Source organism: Panicum virgatum, chromosome 9N (genome assembly GCF_016808335.1).
Source record: "Panicum virgatum strain AP13 chromosome 9N, P.virgatum_v5, whole genome shotgun sequence".
Taxonomy (NCBI): domain Eukaryota; kingdom Viridiplantae; phylum Streptophyta; class Magnoliopsida; order Poales; family Poaceae; genus Panicum; species Panicum virgatum.
Genome location: NC_053153.1, coordinates 70,177,994 through 70,200,577, shown reverse-complemented (window position 1 = coordinate 70,200,577; position 22,584 = coordinate 70,177,994). Strand labels below are relative to the sequence as shown.

At 47.5% G+C, this 22,584-nt stretch overlaps 6 protein-coding genes across 10 annotated transcripts; 4 read left to right on the top strand and 2 right to left on the bottom strand.

The window, feature by feature from the left end:
• The first annotated feature begins 11 nt into the window (after positions 1-11).
• On the top strand, positions 12-750 carry LOC120692266. The gene has a single exon (XM_039975529.1). The coding sequence runs from the start codon at positions 132-134 to the stop codon at positions 531-533; it is 402 nt and encodes a 133-aa protein (XP_039831463.1). The 5' UTR covers positions 12-131; the 3' UTR covers positions 534-750.
• A 158-nt stretch (positions 751-908) lies between these two features.
• Positions 909-2,291, bottom strand: LOC120689313 (the record flags this gene model as incomplete). Its single annotated transcript, XM_039971611.1, has 5 exons — positions 909-1,082; positions 1,423-1,506; positions 1,602-1,739; positions 1,858-1,950; positions 2,052-2,291. Coding segments are annotated over 4 exons (513 nt in total), but the record flags the coding sequence as incomplete, so codon positions are not given.
• A 48-nt stretch (positions 2,292-2,339) lies between these two features.
• LOC120692264 (OVARIAN TUMOR DOMAIN-containing deubiquitinating enzyme 3-like) lies at positions 2,340-5,213 on the top strand. Of its 3 annotated transcripts, none has more exons than XM_039975527.1 (8): positions 2,340-2,515; positions 2,615-2,741; positions 2,838-2,928; positions 3,112-3,175; positions 3,863-3,950; positions 4,022-4,076; positions 4,346-4,399; positions 4,986-5,213. In XM_039975527.1, the coding sequence occupies exons 1-8, from the start codon at positions 2,488-2,490 to the stop codon at positions 5,121-5,123; spliced, it is 645 nt and encodes a 214-aa protein (XP_039831461.1). In that variant the 5' UTR covers positions 2,340-2,487; the 3' UTR covers positions 5,124-5,213. The 3 variants fall into 3 exon arrangements, with proteins under 3 accessions (XP_039831461.1, XP_039831460.1, XP_039831462.1); XM_039975526.1 differs by having other exon boundaries at positions 3,845-3,950; XM_039975528.1 differs by lacking the exon at positions 4,346-4,399 and having other exon boundaries at positions 3,845-3,950.
• A 1,700-nt stretch (positions 5,214-6,913) lies between these two features.
• LOC120693135 (LIM domain-containing protein WLIM2b-like) lies at positions 6,914-9,020 on the top strand. Of its 2 annotated transcripts, none has more exons than XM_039976541.1 (5): positions 6,914-7,394; positions 7,737-7,848; positions 7,946-7,983; positions 8,073-8,162; positions 8,558-9,020. In XM_039976541.1, the coding sequence occupies exons 1-5, from the start codon at positions 7,263-7,265 to the stop codon at positions 8,789-8,791; spliced, it is 606 nt and encodes a 201-aa protein (XP_039832475.1). In that variant the 5' UTR covers positions 6,914-7,262; the 3' UTR covers positions 8,792-9,020. The 2 variants fall into 2 exon arrangements, with proteins under 2 accessions (XP_039832475.1, XP_039832476.1); XM_039976542.1 differs by having other exon boundaries at positions 6,918-7,394; positions 7,737-7,842.
• Positions 9,021-9,557: 537 nt separating this feature from the next.
• LOC120693134 (cytosolic enolase 3-like) lies at positions 9,558-14,242 on the bottom strand. Its single transcript, XM_039976540.1, has 11 exons — positions 13,711-14,242; positions 13,283-13,354; positions 13,063-13,179; positions 12,745-12,825; positions 12,448-12,524; positions 12,229-12,332; positions 11,637-11,735; positions 11,447-11,532; positions 11,293-11,379; positions 10,074-10,271; positions 9,558-9,956 (listed from the first exon to the last, which is right to left on the bottom strand). The coding sequence occupies exons 1-11, from the start codon at positions 14,143-14,145 to the stop codon at positions 9,879-9,881; spliced, it is 1,434 nt and encodes a 477-aa protein (XP_039832474.1). The 5' UTR covers positions 14,146-14,242; the 3' UTR covers positions 9,558-9,878.
• Positions 14,243-14,510: 268 nt separating this feature from the next.
• LOC120693136 (17.9 kDa class I heat shock protein-like) lies at positions 14,511-15,465 on the top strand. Of its 2 annotated transcripts, XM_039976544.1 has the most exons (2): positions 14,523-14,751; positions 14,797-15,442. In XM_039976544.1, the coding sequence occupies exons 1-2, from the start codon at positions 14,687-14,689 to the stop codon at positions 15,161-15,163; spliced, it is 432 nt and encodes a 143-aa protein (XP_039832478.1). In that variant the 5' UTR covers positions 14,523-14,686; the 3' UTR covers positions 15,164-15,442. The 2 variants fall into 2 exon arrangements, with proteins under 2 accessions (XP_039832477.1, XP_039832478.1); XM_039976543.1 differs by having other exon boundaries at positions 14,511-15,465.
• Positions 15,466-22,584: the final 7,119 nt, after the last annotated feature.

Here is a 22,584-nt window from a genome sequence, read left to right as displayed (position 1 = left end):
TCGGAGAGCCAACGAGAAGGCAGCCGGCAGCGAAGTAGGTTGGTAGGTATACGTGCACGTCTCGCCAACACACCGCAAGCCGGCGAGGCAGCAGCCGCAGAGAGAAAGGGGAAGCGACCCCGACGCGCGCGATGGGGAGGAGCGGCGGCGAGGCGGCGGGGGCGAGGCGGCAGCGGTTCGGGAGCATGGACGAGTTCTGGGGCTTCTACCTGAGCCAGCACTCCAAGCCGGGGACGCGGCGGTGGCACTTCCTCGGCACTCTGGCCTCGCTCGCCTGCGCGGCGCTCGCGGCCGCCACGGGCCGCGCCGCGCCGCTCCTCGCGGCGCCCGTGCTCGGGTACGGCATGGCGTGGTACAGCCACTTCTTCGTGGAGGGCAACCGCCCGGCCACGTTCGGCCACCCCGTGTGGTCCCTGCTCTGCGACTACCGCATGTTCGGGCTCATCCTCACCGGCCGGATCGACGCCGAGCTCGGCCGGCTCCAAATCCAGCCTCGGCCCAACGCCCCGGCGACCTCTGCGCACCAGGACTGATCCGCCTTGACGCTTCCTATCGTCCATACCTAGAATGTTCGAGGACTCCTAAATCGATCATACCAACCCTCGAGCAGTTTAAGCCTGCTTCCTTTTTTTTTTGATGGCGTTTATGCCTGCTTCCTGGTAATATTGATTGATACCAGTAATCACACAAGTTGTATCTCATGTAGAGACAGACAATCAGATATACCATGTTCATGGTTTCTGTGCTTTATTTCTCTGATCTTATTCTCCTTTTCTGTTTGGTTTGCCTACAAAAGAAGTCTCACTAGTACATTTAGAAGGGTTTGTTCATATCGGTTGCTTATTGGCATACGAGAAATCGATTAGAAGTAAATCTTCATATTGATTGCTCCTAGAGCCTTTGTTTACTTCACCTCTAAACCATGGTTAAAACTTTATTTCCTGCCATTCACAGCCAGTCAGCCAGAACAAAGAAATCTAACGCGAAGCGCGATCTCTTTAGAAATTCAAGATTACAGGCATTTCGATGCAGAGTAATAAGATACAGGACATCATTAATATCCGTGAATAGCAATGTGGTTTCTTAGGGGGTGTTTAGGAACAGGGACTTCAAAAAAGTCCTAGGGACTTTTTAGTATTTAGAAGTATTAAATAAATATTAATTATAAAACTAACTGCAGAACCCTGGGGCTAAACTGCGAGACGAATCTAATGAGGTATCTTAATCTATGATTAGCGAATGGTTACTGTAGCATCACTGTAGCAAATTATGAATTAACTAGGCTCATTAGATTCGTCTCGCGAAAAAGCACTCAGCTGTCAAAAAACATTTATAAACAGATTTTATTTAATACTATAAAATAGTAAGATTCCTTTTGATGTGACAGAGACTTCTGAAAAAAGTCCTGGAACCAAACAAGGCCTTATTTTGCTGGTGGAAGCACATGTCCGAATCCTCTCCTGCTCAGCTGTCGCTTCTGCTCGGCTTGTCTGACGCCGGGTACACCTGAAACGAAGCAACAGACACCGTATGGCTCGTTGATGACAAGTGCCGAGACACCAACGCAGCATAGGATAATCTGGGATCGTGCTCGATCTTATCGTGTCAGCCGACGGGATCCACTCGTTGGTAGCAGGGTTCCCCTTGCAAGAAGCATGGCGCTCCGCTGCGTCGGGGTCTTCGGACAGCTTGAACGAGGCGCCCTTGTCTCTGTCCATCCTAATGAATCCCGTTCCGGTCTGCTCGCGCGGCGATATTAGCACAGACAAAGGACAAAAATGTTAGTAAATTCTGCAGCTCATAAGCACTAAGATCACGGAAGAAATGGAGGAGTAATCGGAGTGAGCCAGGGGTGACCGTGTGATGCTGCTTGCCGACGCCGCCGAGATCCTTGTAGTATTCCGTCTCCACGAACTCCTCCCCTACCTTGCCGCCCTCGTAGACCAGTCTCTGGAACAAGAACAGCCACCCGTACGTGTCAGCTGCTTCTAGTTCAGGCTCAAGCTAGAGAGGCTTCGGCAGGGGAAGAGGGCTAGGCCCGAGGGAGAGACCTCGGTGTGGGCTTCGAGCTCTTGGAACTTGTCGAGCTCCGGGTGGGAGCTGTCCGGGACGAGCGCGTCGGTGTACACGGCGGAGTGCTCGCTGCGGGAGGGCTTGGTGTGGCGCTTGGGCGCCGCGTCGTCGAAGTACTCCCGCACCTCGGCCTCCCGCGCCGCCTCGTCTGCCGAGGACAGGTGCGCGTCGCTCCGGTTCGGCCTGGAAATAGCAGCGAGGGCTAGCACACCGTTTAAAAGGCCTTAAAGCCCAAAATGCGAAGCGTCGGCCTGTGGCCAGTTTCCGTTCCCCAGCCCCGGCGGTGGCGGCGGCCGTTTATCCAAAACAGGCCTTGCTCTTGTGAGATTGTCCCCTCCCTGCTTCAACCTTCCGCTCGCTGCTGCCGCTGAACTTTGGGGAGCCGTGCGGGGAGATTTCAGGATTCGCAGCCGAATGGCGGCAGCGGCGCGGCCGTCGAATGGTTAGTGCCTGCTCTAGCCTCGCCTCTATTCGTTTCGATGGTATCATCATATGGCCTCCCGATTCCCCCGCGTATCTGACTCGTCGGCGGCCGTCGCAGCCGCTCTCCTCGCACGCCTCAGAGAGGGCACGGCCAAGTTCGAGCTCCTCGAGGACTCCGCGCCGGCACCTGAGCCAGCACCGTCTTGGCCCCGGCTCCACTGCTTCGCCAGGATTGCCCCCTCGCTGTGCGTCACTTATTCTACCCTTGAATTCTCCGCGCACATCTGAATCAATTGCAGTGCGAGCAGAGTGAAGATACAAAACTTGTTTCTCGTGCGCAGGAGGGGCGGTTGGTCGGCGGCGCTGAACAAGGTCGAGCATTACGGGGTTCAGAGGGTCACCGGGGATGGCCGGTGCATGTTTCGGGCGTTGGTAAGCTGCAGCATAATCTCCTTCCGTGCGCGTAGTATGCTGATGGATTGTAAACCTTTATTATTGCTCTAATCTGTTGTCTTTGAGTTTGAGTTCTACTTGAAACATCTTCTCTTCAAGTGTGCTTTTGGTATCTCTGCAAATTCACATCACAGAGAAATCCGGTGTGTTGCTTGCTTGTAGGCTAAAGGAATGGCAAAAAATAAGGGGATTCCTTTGACCCCTAGGGAGGAGGTCCAAGATGCAGGTAGCCTGAAACAATATCTCGTACATAGATCAGTTTCTGCATTATAGAATTTTGTTTCTGTTTACTTTTAGCTTATTGTGTGGATAAAGTTTTTGCAGTTGATATCGTAATAATTTGACATGTAATAACAGTTGCTTTGTGAAAAAAAAACTAAATGGAGATCTTACCCCCCTTTTTTGTTTAACAGACTTGAGTTTACCAACATATTAGTGTGAGGTAGCGAATCCACTTTGACAACCACAGAACCTATTCACATGATAGTACATCAGAAAATTAGTATCCTTGTCGATAAAACAAAATAATGAGTGTCATTTGTTCTTACAGCATTTCAGCATCATACATCCATTTATGATGCCAACTGAGAGCTTTTCAAATTCAGTTCTTATCTTTGACCCAGAGGAAAATTCTTACAACATGCATTAATTCATGTTTGCAGATTCGTCAATTGTTTCGGTTTTTAAACATCTGTATTGCAGATTGCAAATTCTGCACTGGCTGTCTTTCCGTTTAGGAAAAAGTCCACATTACCCTTCAAACAACATTAGCCTTCAGATGAACATTAGAATAACCTGTGGGCTGACCATGTTGTACTGATGTATCACCAAAAGTTTACTGTGTCTTCTTTGACTGGACTTTATTGCTGATATAACTTAATCTTCCATTTCGTAGATGATTTACGGATGGCAGTGAAAGAAATTATATGTGACAGCGAGACTGAGCGGCAGAAGTTTGAAGAAGCTGTTATAGCAATTACCGTGGAACAATCCTTGAAACGGTTAGGCTCCTATGCCTTCCTACTTTGCATGAACTGAATTTAGGTTACTGACTTATTCCTGACTTTTCTAGCTACTGCCAAAGGATAAGGCGGCCAGACTTCTGGGCTGGAGAGTCAGAACTCCTGGTATAAGATTTCACTATTCTATAAACTTAAATATGTAATTTGTGTAATCATCATTCAGTTATCAGATTAGATCCATGGAGAATCTGATTGACATGATGAGACCAGTTCATGTACCCACTTTCTACTTTTGTTGGACTTCTGGAGGTTCTAGGCAAACTAGTGATACCTGTTAGATGGAGCAGGATACTAGTGCCTATCCATTTTTTGGATTATATGAGTTGGTCTGATCTCTTAGACAATATTTGCATATGATATTTTTCTCTTTTCAGGTTTTGTCTAGACTGTGTTGTCAGCCAATAATTATTTATATTCCAGAGCGTGTGGTAATTCCACTGCCTTCAGAGATAATGCACTTATAATCAAATGTACTAATAATAAAATTTTGTAACCATCATTGCCATTCGAACAAATTGTGGCATGATAACATTAAATGATTTATATAACAATAAAATAACATTCAGAATTTGCAACAAAGCAAGCTAAGGTTAAAGCGAGCATAGAACTAAACTATCTATATAAATTCTATAGCAATGCTCAAAATAAGCATTGCATTTCAGATATCTGGTTCTATGCTCTAATGCTTTGAATCCATAATGCTCTTGGATCTTTATATTCGTCAATGTTTTGTTAGAAATATATGGTAGAGTAAGGATATGCTTTTGCTAAAGTAAATTGATGAAAAATGAGTGGATAATATTCTTTTTCTACCTTTCCATTCTTAAATGCGATCCTTCGTCGGATTTCAAAGTTCTTATGTGGATTAATGGATTAAAGCACTTCCTTTGGTTTCTTTGGAAGCTGTCATGTTTATATGTTAGTGTATATACTTCCATATGTTACACCTGAACTTGAACTCTTCTCTTTGTTCCATAGTTCAGCTTGGCTCACATCTATCCTGTATGTTTACAGTACCATGGTCGTGGTAATGGCTTCATCCCCATAGCTGAATATGGATTGGAATTCGCCAAAAATTCACAGAATTGGAAGAAAAAGGCACCTGTAAGACTTTTATACAGCGGGAGGAATCACTATGATTTGCTCATCTGACATGGTTACATGGCTTTTCTGAGGTGTGTGTGGGTTTTGTAACTCTCTTCTTATATTAATGCAATGATATGCAGTTCTCCTGTGCTATCATTTTTTTGGTTGCATTGTCATTCCATGGTTGCATTTTTTTTCTATTCATATGCCGGTTGTTTTGCCAACAATAAATTGGTTCAACATCAAAGTATCTTTTTTGCCAAAATAAGTATCAAAAGTTCAATTTTTAAATAGAGAGTGTGGTTCTATGGGCTGGCTCCTATTGTTTTCTTTGGTAGTGCTTATGTTTTTCTTGTCTTTTGGCCAAAAACTGAGATGCCGCCTGTACTGTAATCCTGACATAATGATGTCAATGCTACCGTTAGTTTTAGAGTCATATACAGCCATTCTATATTTCTATGCGTTTACTAACTTTGCAGATTTTGAGGCAAGATGCTGCTTGTACTGTAACCCTGCCCTAATGAGTAATGACTAATGAGGCTAATGCTATTTGCAAGAGATTTGTTGGGTGCCTACCGGTTGGTGGCCGGCACAATAATGGATTGTTTGTCGGATTTAGTGTACTATAAGATATGTTCGAAATCGAATTATTAGTACTCGATTACTCATCGCTTCACAATTGCAAACATGGTTGGCCGAAATCATGTATATATATAGCTGCATGTATCCCCCCCCCCCCCTAACTTCGTAGACAAAGACGTAAAGCCTTCAACACCTGATTTTCTTGTTGCTGACCATTTCTTTGTACCGCAGTAACAGCAATGGTACCAGTGACACTCTATGTGGCCTGTTACAGCAGTTGAGCAGAGCGAGAGAGGTTGCCGGGACGGTGATTGAGGCTGTGCCTGTGCGTTATTTAGTCCTGTATTTTTTTTCTCTGAATCCGTAACTACAAAATCCATCAAAAGCAACGGGTGTATAGTGAGAATTGATTTGATGGCAGCCGATCGAACAAGGAGGCACAGATGCAGGTTGGCATTTCTCTAGCTCCTTAATATGCTTACCTGCTGTATGCTCCACTAACCACCAGGTCGTGCATTATTGAGCTTGTACTACTACTAACCATACTTAAAGCAAAACGTTACGATTACGAAAATGAGCTGCAGCCTGTAAGTGCAACACTGTACTGTACTTATGCTGCTACTAGCACATGATGACCCGCCTACCGCTGTGAAATGTGTCATGGACTCATGGACCCCGACACCCCGGCGACTCCGGAGCACGACACGGTCCTCCCCTTGCGGCCCCACATGTCAACCACTGTCTCCAACAGTACTGGGCATATATAAAAAAATGCAAATGCCTCGTTCTTTCGCTCAGAGTGAAAAAATGAAAGGAAAAAAGTGAGAGAAAATTCAATGCGATGCCGTGCCGATGCGCTGGAGCCTGCAGCTGTAGCTAACCGGTTCCCAACCAAAACTGCCAATCACGAAGGAACAAGAGGATAGTCCGACGAGGCAACCGGGAAAAGGCTGGCTGGCCGACGTGGGCCGCACCGCGCCTGCCCCCCCGGTGGGGGCCCGCGATAATATCTCGCCCGCTACAGAGGCTGACGCACTGGCCCCACCAGCCCGTCGACCACACGCACCCCTGCTCGCTTCGCTTCCCCCGTACTTCTTCTCGGTCTCCCCACCGGCGGCGAAACTCCCCGATCGCCGACGTGTGGGTCCAATAAACCGGTGGCCCCGCCCGCAGTGACCCTAGCGATCGGCGCGGCCTGTGCGCGGAGCTCCCTCCTCGCTCGCGCACTAATGGTGGCGCTCATAATTGCGTACTAGTTTAATGAGCAGCAGCGCGGCACTGTGCCGTGGCTGTGCTTGTGCCCCCATCATTCTCTCCCATCCCATCCCGTCGCTTCACTCGCTTGTTCGTTGCTGGCTTTTCCTTTCCGCCGCGGCAAAAGTGAGGCACGCTGGGGGGCTGGGGGGGACGAACCCGTCATAATTCCATTGCTTAATTGCGCCTCGCCTCTCCCGCGTATATAACCTCGGCCGCCGGGGCCGCCGGGCGGAGGTGTTCATTCTCCCCGTTCCCTCTCGCGCGCGCGAAGGCCAAGGCTGGATCGGGAGGGCCCTCTCAGATCTCGCGCGCTTCGCCGGCCGCGCAGCAACCCAGGGAGTAGGAGCTAGGGGGATCGGGGCGAGGATGTTTAGCGGGACGCAGCAGAAGTGCAAGGTGTGCACCAAGACGGTGTACCCGATGGACCAGCTCTCCACCGACGGCGTCGTCTTCCACCGCTCCTGCTTCAAGTGCCAGCACTGCAAGTCCACCCTCTCCGTACGTTCCCTTTGCCCGCGTTCTTGTGTTTCAGCGGTGGGTGGGTGGATGGATCTGCTGTAGCGCAATGTACTGTAGAATCGAGTAGTAGATCTGCGGATTGCTGCGGGGAACGGATCTGGTGCGAGCGTTTCGTAGTATCAGGAAAATTCTATGCCCAAGAGATTGAAATTTTGTCCGCTTCCCATTTGCTGACTTGGTAAAAGAGGATTGGGCGGAAAATTGTTGGAAATGAAAACTGTTCCTTGATCGTCTGCTTAGGCAGAGCAGAGCTGTCGTTAGGTAGGCAACGCAGTACCTAACAATCTCCTTCTCCGTGTTCATCTTTTTGGCTTTTGACAGCTGAGCAGCTATTCCTCGTTCGAAGGAGTGCCATACTGCAAGGCCCATTTCGAGCAGCTGTTCAAGGAGACAGGGAGCTACAACAAGAGCTTCCAATCACAATCACAATCACGTAGGCCTTCAGTACTGAACCATTGACATGAAAAACGCAAGGTTTTTGCGCTTATGCGATCTGATGCTGTGGTGTGCTCTTGGTTTTCTTCTTTCAGCCGCAAAGATTACTCCAGAAAAGTCGGCACCTGAGCTGGTGAGTTCCCGTCTGTCTGTGTTGGTTTTAGTCTGTTTGCACTCTTCAAATAGATAAGTGATCATTGTTGTGGAAAATTTGCTATTCAGACCAGAACACCAAGCAAAGCTGCAAGGATGTTTTCAGGAACACAAGACAAGTGTGCAACTTGTGGCAAAACCGCATATCCTCTTGAGAAGGTAATTTTTACTACTACATGCGTGTTTTATCTTCATTATTTCCTTTCAAAGTTTTGGGTTGTAATTCACGAGATTATATTTCCTTTCAATTTTTGACCATATTCTTTTAATGCATTGTAGTAATTAGGCAGTTCATTGTTCATCTAAAGGACCAAAATATTTGGAATAGAACATCCAACATCCTGTTCTTATGACATGCACAACTGAAAATTGTCTTTTGGTAATGTTGTCTGCCAAATTGCACTGTGAACCTAAATTTCTCCATTTAGGAAGTACATTTAATCTTGTCTTGATTCATCTAATTTTCCTTGTCTTGATGTCTAAAGAAAATTCTTGCTGATTGCTGTTCTCGATGGTCCAAAACATGTTGTTGACTTTTTAATGAAACATTGCAGGTAACAGTTGAAGAAAAGGCCTACCACAAGTCCTGCTTCAAATGCTCCCATGGGGGCTGTGCCATCACACCATCCAACTATGCAGCCTTGGAGGGGATCCTCTACTGCAGGCACCATTTCTCTCAACTTTTCAAGGAGAAGGGAAGCTACAACCATCTGATCAAGTGTGCATCGGTCAAGCGTACAGAAGCACAGCCTGAACAACCAGCACAGCCAGCTGCTGATTCCTCTTGATCCTTGCCATTTCAACAGTGGGGTTTGAAGGCAAGAATTTGCCTGTTTTTACTTAAAACCACCTGGTTGTATGTTATGCCGTCTAGCCCCAACGATACTGGACTTCTCTACTTTGGTATCCCCGGCTGTTCTAGCTGAATCACATTGGTGAACCATGGAACTGTCATTTTCAATGAAATTGTTGTGCACCCGATACTGAAATCGGGTATCTTGCCCTTATTGATAGATATATTGCTTTGTTGCCTTGCGATACTATACTGCAGTCTGGTTACATATCAGCGTATCATCCCCTGTTTCAGGATTCTCTTTGGTTGAGTGAATTTTGCTTCCCTAAAAATAGGCAGAAAGGTCACCTGTTTTTGGAGAATCCTGTCTTCTTAGAAAGGAAAGGTAAGTGAAGAAGCTCTCCCGACTTTTGTTACCGAACTGTCTAGGACTCCCGAAGGCTGCTGTACCGCAAGGCACCCCTATTGCTGGATTTACGCAAAGCCTTCCGACATGAGCTACACGGTTAGACCATCCCAATCAGCAGCAACCTCTTGCTGGGAGCATAGTCGATGCAAATGGAAGTATTGGAAATTTCCGTCGGATCTAAGGGAAACCAGATGGAATGGGATAATTCACGGCTTCAAAGTCGCTTACACCACCAATTTCGATTGTTTTGCAAACTTTCTTGAAATTATAAAAGAACAGAAAAAAAAGTAGAGACGTGAAAACCACTGAATAGCGTCACAATAGTAAAGAGGTTAACTGCGCAAGACATGAATGGACTAGAGTATAACACATTCCTATTTCTTAAACCATTTTCTCAAGCTCTCTGTACTCATTTTTATAGTCCAGACTATACAAAAAATAAACAAATCCGAGTAGAACAGCACAAAAAGGTAAACCCCCACCAGCACCAGTGCTTCCACAACTTTGCCATAATATGTGTAATTCAAAATCGTGTACTTCCCCACCCTGCTCCCACACCTTTACTGAGGAAGAATAAACACAATTGGACATGACAACAGTTAAAGGCTAAGTGGCTACATATGAAGACAGGTCAAGATCTCCAATTTTCCCCACATCTCATCGATACTAGAGGTCAGCTCGTGCTTGCAGTTCTCCAATTTTCCCCTGCATAGATGCTTTCACTACCAAGTTCTTCCTCTATTCTAAGAAGCTGCAAAGACAACGTGAAGGGTTACCACAAGTCAGCTGTATGCCTGTATTCATGAAGCGTGTATACAGTGTGTGCTCGCATACGCACAAATATAAAGGGTTTGACAGAAAGGAAAACCTGATTGTATTTAGTGAGACACTCTCCACGGCAAGGGGCACCGGCTTTGATTTGTCCGGTTGCAGCACCAACAGCCAGGTCAGCGATGAAAGAATCCTCAGTGTCTCCAGACCTATGTGACACCATCACACCCCAATGTGCATCCTTTGCTTGCTTAACCACCTCTATGGCCTCAGTGACAGTGCCCACTTGATTTACCTGCATATTTAGTAAATGCTATTAATATCCTGAACATAATAAGGCACAACAGCAGGTATACTAAGGGTCTCTTGTGAACATTGAAATTTGGCATGTGACCTGCCAAAACCTACGAAAGAAACGTGTTCAAAACCTGAAGTCAACTCCAGAAAGAAATCAAGGGAGCAATGATTAAGAAGAAAAATACATGTGCAAGCAAGAGGTTCTTGCAACTCCTATGTGCCTGCAGCGGTACAGCCTACTAGTTTAATTGCAAATTTCATATCTTTTTTTTCCTCAAACAAGTTTCTCATCTTCCAGCAAATTTAAGTAACAAATAGATTTGTATGCCTGCTACCGTGTTGTTATGTGGGGGTGCGTCTACCAGCGCAGGGGCCGCGCGCAGGCCGCCAACGGCGCGCCAGCAGCCGCCGCGCAGGGCGCCAGCAGCACAACAGACGCCGCTGGATCAGGAGCGCAAGGCGCGGGACAGGCGCATGCAAGTGGCTGAGCGACATGCACGGAGAGATTGTAGGGATCGTTTCTATTATCCAGCCGCATAGGCTATTTATTTGGATGTAATCAACAGATTAAGTTAAGCAAGATCAATCTATTCCTTCCAACCTCTCTCTTCTCTCTTAATCTCATCCCCTTCACCATTGCGCGATCGGAGAAGAGCTCCGGCGTGCCTACCTCCTCATGCTACGAACTCCGTAGCCGAGGCCCCGCTGTCTTGGGCATTGACGCCCTTGACACGTGTTGTTCTATACATACACTAAAAAACTCAACTCAGACCACACCAAACTTTCACTATGATGAATATTGAAAAGGAAGGGTTAGAATGATCACACAAAAGGAAAAATCAGCATGAGCATCCAGTCACAAAGATGACCATATTTGGTCAAGCTAAAATATGCCAAATTCCAGAGTTCCTTCTCATGTGGTATTGTTACTCCAGCTCCAATAGTATGGATATGCAACAAAAAAAATTGCTCCAAAAAATTTTTAGAAAAAAAAAACAGATGGATGACTTGATACTTGCCTTAAGCACAAGAGCATTGCAAGTGTACTCATTAACTGCCCGCTTAATGCGTTCAGGATCGGACATCAATAAATCATCCCCCGCAACCTATAAACATTTCATACCATGAGTTCCTCACGAAACAAAACCAAAAGTTCAAGAGAATAAAAATCACCTGGCACAGCTCTAGTGTGGTCAACTTTTTTGAGTGCTCCCAGTCATCTTTGTCAAAGGGCTGCTCAATGGAGACAAGTGGGTACTCTAGTGGTCAAATGGAGGAAGAAATCAGCAAATTTATATTTTTAACCGTTTATGAACCTTACAGATGTAAAAAAAATTAAAACCAAACCACAATTCAGTGGTACCTGAACAAAGCTGGCTATAGATTTCAATCATATCATCTGCAGTTTTGAAGTTCTGCCCTGATTTCTTTGTTGACTTGAACTCCAGATCATATTTCTTACCTATAAAGAGATGGATGAGCACACCATTGAGCAAATTGATTGGTATAGTAAAAACAAACTACCCGAAAGCATTGACTATATATATTTTACCTATGTTTCAAGCTCACTATTTTTAAGGTTCAAGATTGTACATTATCTGATTATCTGGATGTTAGTAGCATCATTACAAGATTTTTGCTAGATGGTCCTAGCAGCATGTTTACAGTGGAACTGGCATTGTTTTGGTAAACGGTAGAGACAATATTAAACAAAAAGATTACAGTACGAAATCAATGAGGCAAACATGGATACGGCCCTAGAAACAATGCAAGTATGAAACATTACTTTTTCAACATAGTACAAGTGCACTCTTCCTTCAAACACAACCGAGGCACCAGAGTGAGTACATCCTATCGCCAAATTTCAGTAGTCTATTTGATATTTAGATTCCGAGGACTAAGTTTAAACATTTTCACAGTTCACGCATAAGAAATACCACTGCTTTTCTACTCACCTACACAAAAATCAGTAGCAGCTACATCAATCGCCAATTTAATTCTTCCATTATATCCAGCCCTCTCTATTGCTGCAATCACAAGATCCAGGCCCTCAGATATGCTGAAAATTGATAAAGCAACATATATATGGCATCAGTGAAATCTACATGGAGATCCCTAAAAGGGAAAAGAAGAAATGTGTGACATCAGAAAATGTCAATTAGTTTCTTACTTGCCTGGAAATATTTGGAGCAAACCCACCATGATCTCCTATGTTGCAACTCTCTGCACCATATTTCTCCAAGATAATATCCTGCAATATTAGTTGGTAAGGAAATATCTACAGAACTGACCAAGTCTTTTCTGCCAGTCTGAAAAAACAAAACTAGTCGTGCAGAAAGCCCAAGGTGTCAGTAGTTTGCCTTAATGGCAACCAACCGAAATATGCTGTTTGATGAACATTATGATCCAAGTATGAGTGGAGAACAACATCCATGTTGCTGAGAACATGAGATTGTTAGAGTGAAGGCTACCTTGAGATGATGATAGGTCTCAGAACCCATCTGCATTGCTTCTTCAAAGTTCTTTGCACCAACAGGAAGGATCATAATTTCCTACAAATAAGAAAAGTTTAATCACTGCAGACTTATAGTTAATCATGTTGATAAGCTTGATATACATGAACCACCAACTATCTTAATATATTTTTGTTTAGGCAAAAGATGACTCAAAATAAGGGAATAGTGCCTTCAACTCGTCAGATTCTACTAAGTTAAGAAGAAGAAGAGTGCCCTCAGGAGCTTGCAGAGAAATTGGTTCTACAAGGCAATCCTAAAGGTTTGGAGGAATACCTGGATGGGGAGACCATTTCCAGCATGCTTTCCACCATTGATGACTGTAATCGCAGGGACAGGAATAGTAGTAGTGCTTTTGCCAACAAGATCTGCTATGTGTTTGTATAGTGGAACCTGCACAGGAACAGGCATCCAATGATCCAACAATAAGAATTATGTGCGGTGGCATCAAGACATTTTGACCTCGATTCCGATGATTTAAGCAGATAACCAGCACCTCTTTTTCAGCAGCACCAGCTTTGCAAGCTGCAATTGATACTGCCAGCATAGCATTTGCTCCAAGCTCAGCCTGCATTTCGCAAGTATCATGGTTATTTCCATTTGGTAAAAATCCATTTGCTAGAAATAAGAAGACGGATTAGTATACGAAGAGTTTGAGGCAGTAATTATCAGTAGAAACACAAGTAGACAATGACAAGACCAAAGCATTATTTCCCAACAGTCAAATATAGCCAAACGAATTAATACGACATACTGCCCCTAAAATTGAATATACCAATGTAAAGTATTGCTCGAGCATATAGAGTCATCAGCTGTTTGTGTTAGTCTACAACACCAAAGTATAAAATGGATTTGGCAATTTAGAATTCAGGAACAAAACTAACCGCAGAGGAGGAAAAAAGAAAGGGTCTGCTAGAGCTGCACCTTGTGGCGCGCTTTGTCCAAGTCCATGATGGCCTGGTCGATCTGCGCCTGCTGCTGCGGATCCATCCCCACGAGCGCTTCCGACACCTTGTCGTTGATGACCCGCACCGCGTCGGCAACAGCCCTGGCGAGGATCTTCCGCCTCCCGGAGTCCCCTGCCGCGTCGGCGGCGGCGCCTTCGGGCGCGCCCGCGCCGGCCGCGGATGCTCGGTGCACGGCCTTGTTGGTGTGCAGCTCGACCTCCACGGCCGGCGCGCCGTGCCCATCAAGGATCTGGCGCGCCCGCACCCTGGTGATCACGGCGGGCGCCGCGCGCCGCATGTGGCCCGCGATGAAGAGCACCGGGTCGGGGGCCTTGGCGCGGACCGCCGCGTTCACGGCCTCCTCGATCTTCCTCGAGAGCAGGTGCTTCTCTAGGTACTCCTGCACCGACATGGCTGCCGCAGCGGTGGGATCCTCCTGCTCCTCCCTACCACACCACCCTCCCCTCCCCTCGAGACTCCGCTCGTCTCGAGGTGCGTGCGGCAACTCGCCTGAATCTGAGGAAGATGAAGGTCAGAGTCAGAGGAGCGTGCACGGCGTGGACCCCGATGTTTGTTGGGCCGTATATTTGACTACTCTTTGCAGCCCAAACCTTGGCCCATGAGCGAAAATTTCACTACAAGCCCAGCGACTTCGATCCAGACGCGAGAGAGAAGTCTGGATAGCTCTAGCACACCTTTCCCATTCTCATTCCGGCCCAGGCGGCCGAATCCAGTGGCGTCTTGTCCCAGCTCGAACACGTGAGAAGTCTCCAGAATCTACTTTCTCCTCCACTTCCGTCGCTAATCCTTTTCCTCTATAAAATCTCCCCTCGCCGCGGCGACAAGGACCCAAGAAACACTCGAAGCGAAAGGTCAGAAGCTCACCAAATCACTCAATCCTCACTCAAGAATCCTCGATTCCGCTAAACCGCTAGTCAGAAATCCCACCGACCATGTCGCTGATCCGCCGCAGCAACGTGTTCGACCCCTTCTCCCTCGACCTCTGGGACCCCTTCGAGGGCTTCCCCTTCGGCTCCGGCAGCAGCAGCAGCCTCTCCCCCTCGTTCCCGCGCACCAGCTCGGAGACCGCGGCCTTCGCCGGCGCGCGGATCGACTGGAAGGAGACCCCCGAGGCGCACGTGTTCAAGGCGGATGTCCCGGGGCTGAAGAAGGAGGAGGTGAAGGTGGAGGTCGAGGACGGCAACATCCTCCAGATCAGCGGCGAGCGCAACAAGGAGCAGGAGGAGAAGACGGACACCTGGCACCGCGTGGAGCGCAGCAGCGGCAGGTTCCTGCGCAGGTTCCGGCTCCCCGAGAACGCCAAGACGGAGCAGATCAGGGCGTCCATGGAGAACGGCGTGCTCACCGTCACCGTGCCCAAGGAGGAGGTCCAGAAGCCTGAGGTGAAGTCAATCCAGATCTCCGGCTAGAGATCATCGTGCTCGTGCCTGCGCTGCGTAACGAAGAATGCTGCTGCCCTCTAGAGTCCGCCTGGGTCGTTCTGGCGAAATAAAAATCGGGTTCGGCGCTGTGGTCTCGTGTAGTGTCAAGAGTCCGCGTGATGGGCGTGTGGTCCGAATCGAAATGTGAGTCCTGTATCTGCCATGGCATGGTTGAATCCAGTTTATGTACATTAGTGTGTCTGTGTGGTCTTTGTATCGCCATCTGGTAATGAACTCCAATGTCTTCGAAATTTCCCTCTCGTTTTACTACCTGCTCACTGGTTTGGTAATTGGTCGGAGTCATCGGTGCTTCGAAATCGTGAACTTCTTCGTTTTTGCAATTTTGTTTAGTTGGATGTCATTTAAGAAACCCATGACGCTGCAAATTTTGCACGTTAGTCTCGTTGGAGCTTCGAAGAGTTCTGAATTCTGAACTATCTTCAAAGAAAAACTCTCCTAACAAAGAACAACTATCTTCAGACGCCCCAGAGCTGCGAGTAAGCCCGTGCATTTGTCGCGTTCCTGTGGAGTGGAGAAGTAGAATGGGGATCGGCTAGCAAGATTGGGCAGAGGCGCTAGGAAGAAGAAGAACAGGGGATATAGAACAGAGGAGGTCGAAACTAATGCTTAACCGTTCCATCTCGGGTTCAGGGATTTATATATCATCCCGTCCCAGAGTTACAAAAGACGCCGATTGGCGATACACGGCCCACGGCCCAAAGGGACAGAACATAACAACTATGAACTTCTATCTACTACTCCTTGCTCATGACAGCATTGCAGTACTCTCATGCCCAGCACTCTTCACGCAATGATAGATGAAAGTAGATCAAGCATGTGATGAAAATAGATTAAGCATGTGATGAAAAACTTATTTGGGAGAACATGAGAGCGCATCAAAATCAAAACTCAACAAATTAGTTGTCCCCAAAGAGAACTTCTGAATTGGCCAACAATTTTGGACACTAATTTGGTGTAACAACACGATGCAGCAACTTCAGAATCGATTACAACGGCAATGTACGTAAGCATCATTCAGTATAAGGCCATGTTTAGTTCGCGAAATTTTTTGAGTTCGGCGACTGTAGCACTTTTATTTTTATTTAATAATTAGTATCCAATCATAAACTGATTAGGTTCAAAAGATTCATCTCATCATTTACAACTAAACTGTGCAATTGATTATTTTTTAAACTACATTTAATGTTTCATGTATATGTCCAAAAATTCGATGTGACGGGAAATCTTGAAAATCTTTTGGAACTAAGGTCCTGTTTAGTTCTCAAGAAATTTTGCACAGTACCCATCACATCGAATCTTCGGACACATGCATGGAGCATTAAGTGCAGTTGAACTGATTAGCACGAGCTAAATTTTTTAAGTTTAATTAATCCTTAATTAGATATTATTTATCAAATAACAACGAAATGTGTTATAGTACAAAAATCCAAATTTTTTCACCAACTAAATGCACCCTAAACATGGCCAAAGTAGGTTGATGCATTGCAGGGCAGAGTGTAAGGATCGATGGACCAAGAGGGGGGTGAATCGGGCCTTTTTCAATTTTGTAAAACAAAATAAGGCAACCTTAACCTATACAATGCAAGTAAGGCTCAATTCACCAACCGGCTAACGAAGCAACCTACACAAACTATAAAGGATATAACAAGGTATAAATCTAAGCAAGGTAGAGCTAAGTTATGATCTCTAGGGTGAAGCACATGAATAAATTGCATGAAAGTAAGTGCTTGAATATAAAGAGTTGGCAAGAGACGACCGGATTTTTTCCCGTGGTGTCGATGTGTTGGCACACACCCCTAATCCACGTTGTGACACTCACTAAGAGTCTTGTCACCTCCCATGTCACCAAGACGAGGGTGCTCACTAAGAGTCTCCGTTTACCATCCCGGTGTGGTGGAGCTCAAGCCACGTACAATCTTCTTCGGGCTCCCACAATCAACTTGGCAAGCTCCGCAAGAAGCACCTCAATCACCAAGATCGCCTAGGTGATGCCAATCACTAAGAGTAACAAGCTAGGGCCTTCACTTGAGCAAGAACCGATCACTAATAACGGATGCACACAAGTTTCTCTCTACTCAAGTCCTTAGCCTTGCTTCTTGAATGATTGAATGATCAAATGAGTGGAATGTGAAGCTCAAGGTGGCTCTCAACAAGAGAATAAGTGTATGAGTGTTGCCTGGTGTTAAGAGACTTCAAAATGACCCATTGGAGGGGTATATATAGGCAGCTCACGTGGATAGAGCCGTTGGAGAAAAGCTGCCAGAAAAGTACGCAATGCCGGTTAATCCGACGGCCCTCCAAAAGTCATCGTCGGTTTAACCGATGAATGTAAACTGCCCATTTGAAATACTAGCCGTTACAGCTTGGGCAATTTAACCGACGTATCATCGGTTTAACCGGTGAGTGTAGTTGTCTACTGATCAACTGAAAACCCAACTCTCTGGACAACTGCACCGACGCTAACTTAAATCCTTCGTCGGTTTAACCGGTGAGTGTAAGCCTGAAAACCCCTGAAAAACCGACTCTCTGGACAACTGAACCGACGTTAATTTTAAACATCGTCGATTAATCCGGTGAACACTGTGTCCAGACTTCAGCAACTGCGTTTAACCGACGTATAGAAAATTGATGTCGTCGGTTAAACCGGTGATAAGACTTTTTTTATTTTGCTTTTTCTAATCTGAGTCTTGAATGAAATCCAAATATTCTTGAGATATGAACTGAATAGCACTTGCTTGAGCTTCCAAGAACCTGAGTGACCATTGTGTGCATCCATTTTTGACTGACCATGTCCATGCTCAAGTTACTTGGCCTTAACCCCTCTTAATAGTGCGACCTCTACAAAACTATAAAACCTATACTAACCTAAGTGTCCTTCTCAACCTTGCGACACTTAGGACTAGAAGGATTCTTAGTCTTGTTATATACTTGAGTTGAATACCGAGATCGCTTTTTTGAATAATGAAATTTAGGGGCCTCTTTAACATATGATCCAATGAGCGATAAGATTTCATTAAGCTGCACAAACTCATTAGTCATAATAATGGTTGTCAATAATCACTGAAACATACCTTGAGGGCTTAGATACTTTCAATCTCCCCCTTTTTGGTGATTGATGACAACACAAATAATAACTTAAACGAGTAGAGCAAGAAAGGTTAACGCGCGCAAAGAAAAGCATCCATAGACATGTCATAAAGAGCAACATGCACAAGAGTCAAATATACATGTCCATGAACCAAAAACCAATGAAGATACATCAATCAAGTCCTGGCATCTACGAGCACTCTGCTAGCTCTACCCTCCCCCTGACTCCCCCTAACTCTCTCCCCCTTTGGCATCAAAGCACCAAAAAGGCGAGCTACGGGTCCTGCTGTCGCGGCACGGCGAAGAAGCGGTCCAGGTCGTCGTCGTCGTCGGACGGAGAACCCTCGGTGACGGACGGGAGCTGCGGGTCCGAGCTGACTGGAGGTGTAGCTATCGTGGAGGCTCTCGTGCTGGCACTGCCTAGGAGAGGATCCGTAGAATTCGTAATCGGGTCAGCAAAAGAGGTGTCCGCATCTGAAGACGTGACTACTGAGGCTGCTGGCTGTGTCAACTGTGGAAGTAGGGACTGCTCTCCTCTGCCTCCCCCTAAAGGTAGTGCATATGGTATGATGGGGAGGGCGACTGACTGAACCGCTGATGGTGAGTCCTGAAAAAGCGTAGTCGCTGGCAGTGGCGAGAAGATCTGACGACTGGTAGACCCAAGAAGTGCGGACAACGAGAATGTGGTCTCCGGTGTCGTCGAAGAAGCTGGAGCTGCAGTAGAGGCTGGAGCTGGAGTGACTGTAAGTGTAGGTGCTCCCATACCTTGAAGACCTGGCTGCTGTGGGGCTAGTCCGGAGTGAGAGTATAATTATGTGATCATGCCGAACATAGCCATCATGCCCTGCTGCATCTGCTGAAACTGAGTGTCTGTCCTCTGAGTAACTTTGTCAAGTAGGCCGAGAAACCGCTCCTCAGATGCAGCGCACTCTAGAGCAGCCTCCCAATGGATGGCAGTGAGCCGGGCCTCTGTCGAAAGCCGATCCTCTCTCTGCTGACTGACTAGCTGCTGGAGTAGGGAGGTGAGCTCGGACGGCTGAGTCACCTGAGACTCAGAGACAGTAGTGACTGCTGGCTCAGCTGGCTATCTGGATCCTCCTGCCTCGTGATCGTGAGAAGCTGGTGCAGGAGGGAAGTACTCGTCATCCTCAGAGGAGTCGGTCTCGATGTCTGACTAGTGGATCTCGTCGTCTCCTCCGGGAAGCTGTGCCTCTACCTCAAGTAGTGCCTCGTCCTCCTCTGCCACTCGGGCCTGCACCTCAGCTGGTAGCTATGCCATGGCAGCTCTCTCGGCCTGTCTGCCCCTCCTCCGGTCCTGGGGAGCAGTCGGACGGTAAACTGGGAACCGGGGGCCTCATCCTGACGGTAGACAGCACTGATCGGCGAGTCAGCGGGCACGATCATAGAACAAATAAAACTGATCCAGTGTGCATAAGGAAACTGCCGCACGACCCCCATCCCGTCAGTGATCACATCCTCGATCTCAGCCAAAATAAAGTCCACAAAGTCAAAAGGCTCATGAGTGAGGATGTGGAGTAGTAGTAGCTGCTGCAGTCCTGGGAACCCCTCTGGGAAGCCACTCCTCGGTAACAAAGTCCTCCGGAGGGCCATGTGTACTATGTAAGCCTTGGCTGTCAGCAGGCAGGGGACCCTAGCATAGGTAGAAGGGAACATCTGACGGAAACACCGAGAGATCGCCTCGTGAGAAGGTGCTATCCCGCCAATTAACGCCCTGCGAGGTGGATCTGCGTCCCCGTAGACTCTCTCGTGCAGGGAGACATCGACCAAGTCGACTCCAAGGATTCCTGCAATCGTTGCCCTTGTCAAACCAAAGACCTGGCCTCCAAACATGAAATGCACGGCTCTGCGCTCGGGAGCAATCCAGGCTGTGGCATAGAACACTCGGACCCAGTCCTCAATGTACCTGTTCTGCCCCATCTCAAGCAGTCTGGGTAGCTCTCTGAAGTGAGAAAAGTGCTCTCTGACATCTGCCCCTCCTGCTGCTGTCCTCAGAGAGACTCAGTCAAGCACACAGTGAGGGAAGATCCGGTGGCCCCTCCTCTGATAGGTCTCGTAAAAACTGGCCTGAAACAAGGTCCAGAACCTCCTGTCAACACAGCTGTCATGGCCAACTGGGAACCAATCCTCCTCCTCAACGCTCCACCCGAGCCTCTTGACCTTAGCCGCATTGGCTCTAGTCAAGTTCTGGAGCAGGACCCCTGGCTCCAGATGCACGACCGTGTCCATACGAAACACTGCGCGCTCGGCCTCTAGGGCCTCGGCTCTGCGTGCTGCTGCTGCTGCTGCGGCGGCGGACCTCCGAGGTGGCTGAGGCTGGTGTCCACCTCGTGTCCTAGGTCCGGTGCGATGCTCGGACGCTGGCGACTCTTCTGCCGCTGCTGACGTCTGCCGAGTGCGGCCAGAACATCGTGGAGTAGGAGAACTCTGCCCCTCTAACTCAGCTGACGGCTCCCCCTCAGACGAATCTCTCTCTGTCTGTTGTGCCGTGGCCCTGGTGGCCCTGCCTACTCTACCTCTGCCTCTGCTGGGCTGCTCCTTGATCCGGAGCGAACGAGCACACCCCGAAGCCTGCTCCTCGGTGGCCTTGGCCACCATCTCGGCCCTCTCAGCCTCCCTCTCTGCACGGGTCCGCTTGTGGACCGGCTTCTCGACCATGATCTCCTTGCCCTTCCTCTTCTCGCGGCCCATCTCGGTGAGTAGTGGTGAGAACGCGGCTGCGGGTGTGCTAAGGCAAGCGTGAGACGACGCAAAAACGGCTCGGACAATTCGTCAAGCAGTTGGCGTGCGTGGTGTGGAAAGCAATGGAGATTCGCGTGCGGCGTGTGGGCACTGTGTGGTGCGACGTGGAGCGGCTTGGGCTTGCTTGTGTGGAGCTGTGGTGGCGAGGAGCTATGGTGGTGGCGCGGTTTTACGGCGGCAGTGCTTGGCGGCGGCGCTTGGCGGCGGTGCAGACGGTGCGTGCGCGTGCGCTGCGCAGGCGCGCGGGCAGCACGGGCCGGCGGTGAGGTGGCGCGGTGTGCGGCGGTGGTGTGAGCGTACGGCGGCGGCACGGACTAGCGGTGGTGACAGCGTGGAATGGCGCGAGTCGGCGGCGCGAGCAAACGGCGGCGCGTGGAGTCGGGCTAAAACAAAAAGGAAGTGAGGCCGGTGTCCGCGGGCAAGAAATATATGACATGTGGGCCCCCGCGATTTTCTATAACACCGGTCGATCCAACGCTTAGGTTTTGAACACCGGTTGATTGCGTCGGTTCGGTTTACCCGAGACTCTAGCAAATCTTCATCTGAACACCGGTTGAACCGATGAAGTGAAGTTTCAACTCGCCGGTTGAACACTGAAATCATCGGTTGATTGCTATGTCAGAACTGTGTTATGTTCACCGGTTGATCCGATGCTGTGACAGTTGCATACGCCGGTTGAACGCCTGGATTTGACTGAGCTGAGACGGAACTTAGTAACGCCGGTTAAACCGATGGTGAAGATCCATTAACTGTCGGTTTAACCGGTGAACCCGAAAAATCTTCACTCAGCTCACTCTTCTATGCTAAGTCCAATAAACTTATAAAATTCAACTAAACTCAAGTTAATGGACTTGCATATGCGACTTTACCCCTCAAAATATTTAGGATAGCATACAAGTCTAATAGTTTTTCTTTTCAAACACAAGGAAAAGCCGCGAAGCGAGACAAAGCGTCAAATAAAATGTATGAGCCATGTCATAGGAATATTGAAGATAGAGAGTTTTAAACTCATCATGACATGACTCACTAGGCAATAACGCACCTAACACTTTGCTCTATTCACTTCTCATGAATTGAGATCTTGCATATGAAACAAGTCTCATTTTCATTAAGTGATCTCCTTTGTGACCCTTACGCATGCAATGATGGTGCAACCTATAACCACATGCGAGAGAAAGGTAAATATGAAGTGCACATCTATATGACAAGAAATGCATAACAAGAATTTAAGATCTACTTGTCAAGTTTGAGCACATGGGAAGCTTCTTCATGATGAGCCTTTCTACAAGCCTAGAGGAAAATAAGTGAACCACCACCTCTAGCTAAACCCATGCTCATCACTATCTTACCATGGTTAGACAAGTGTCCTATAAAAATGTATGCATTTTATATAGCATAGCAACATTACATGACGTTTGCCGCATCTAAAACATTTAGCTCATTTCTTAGCCTAACAAGGGTACTCTTGTCTAAAGGTTTTGTGAAAATATCCGTCAATTGCTCCTCGGATCTCACACCTTGAAGAGATATGTCTCCTTTAG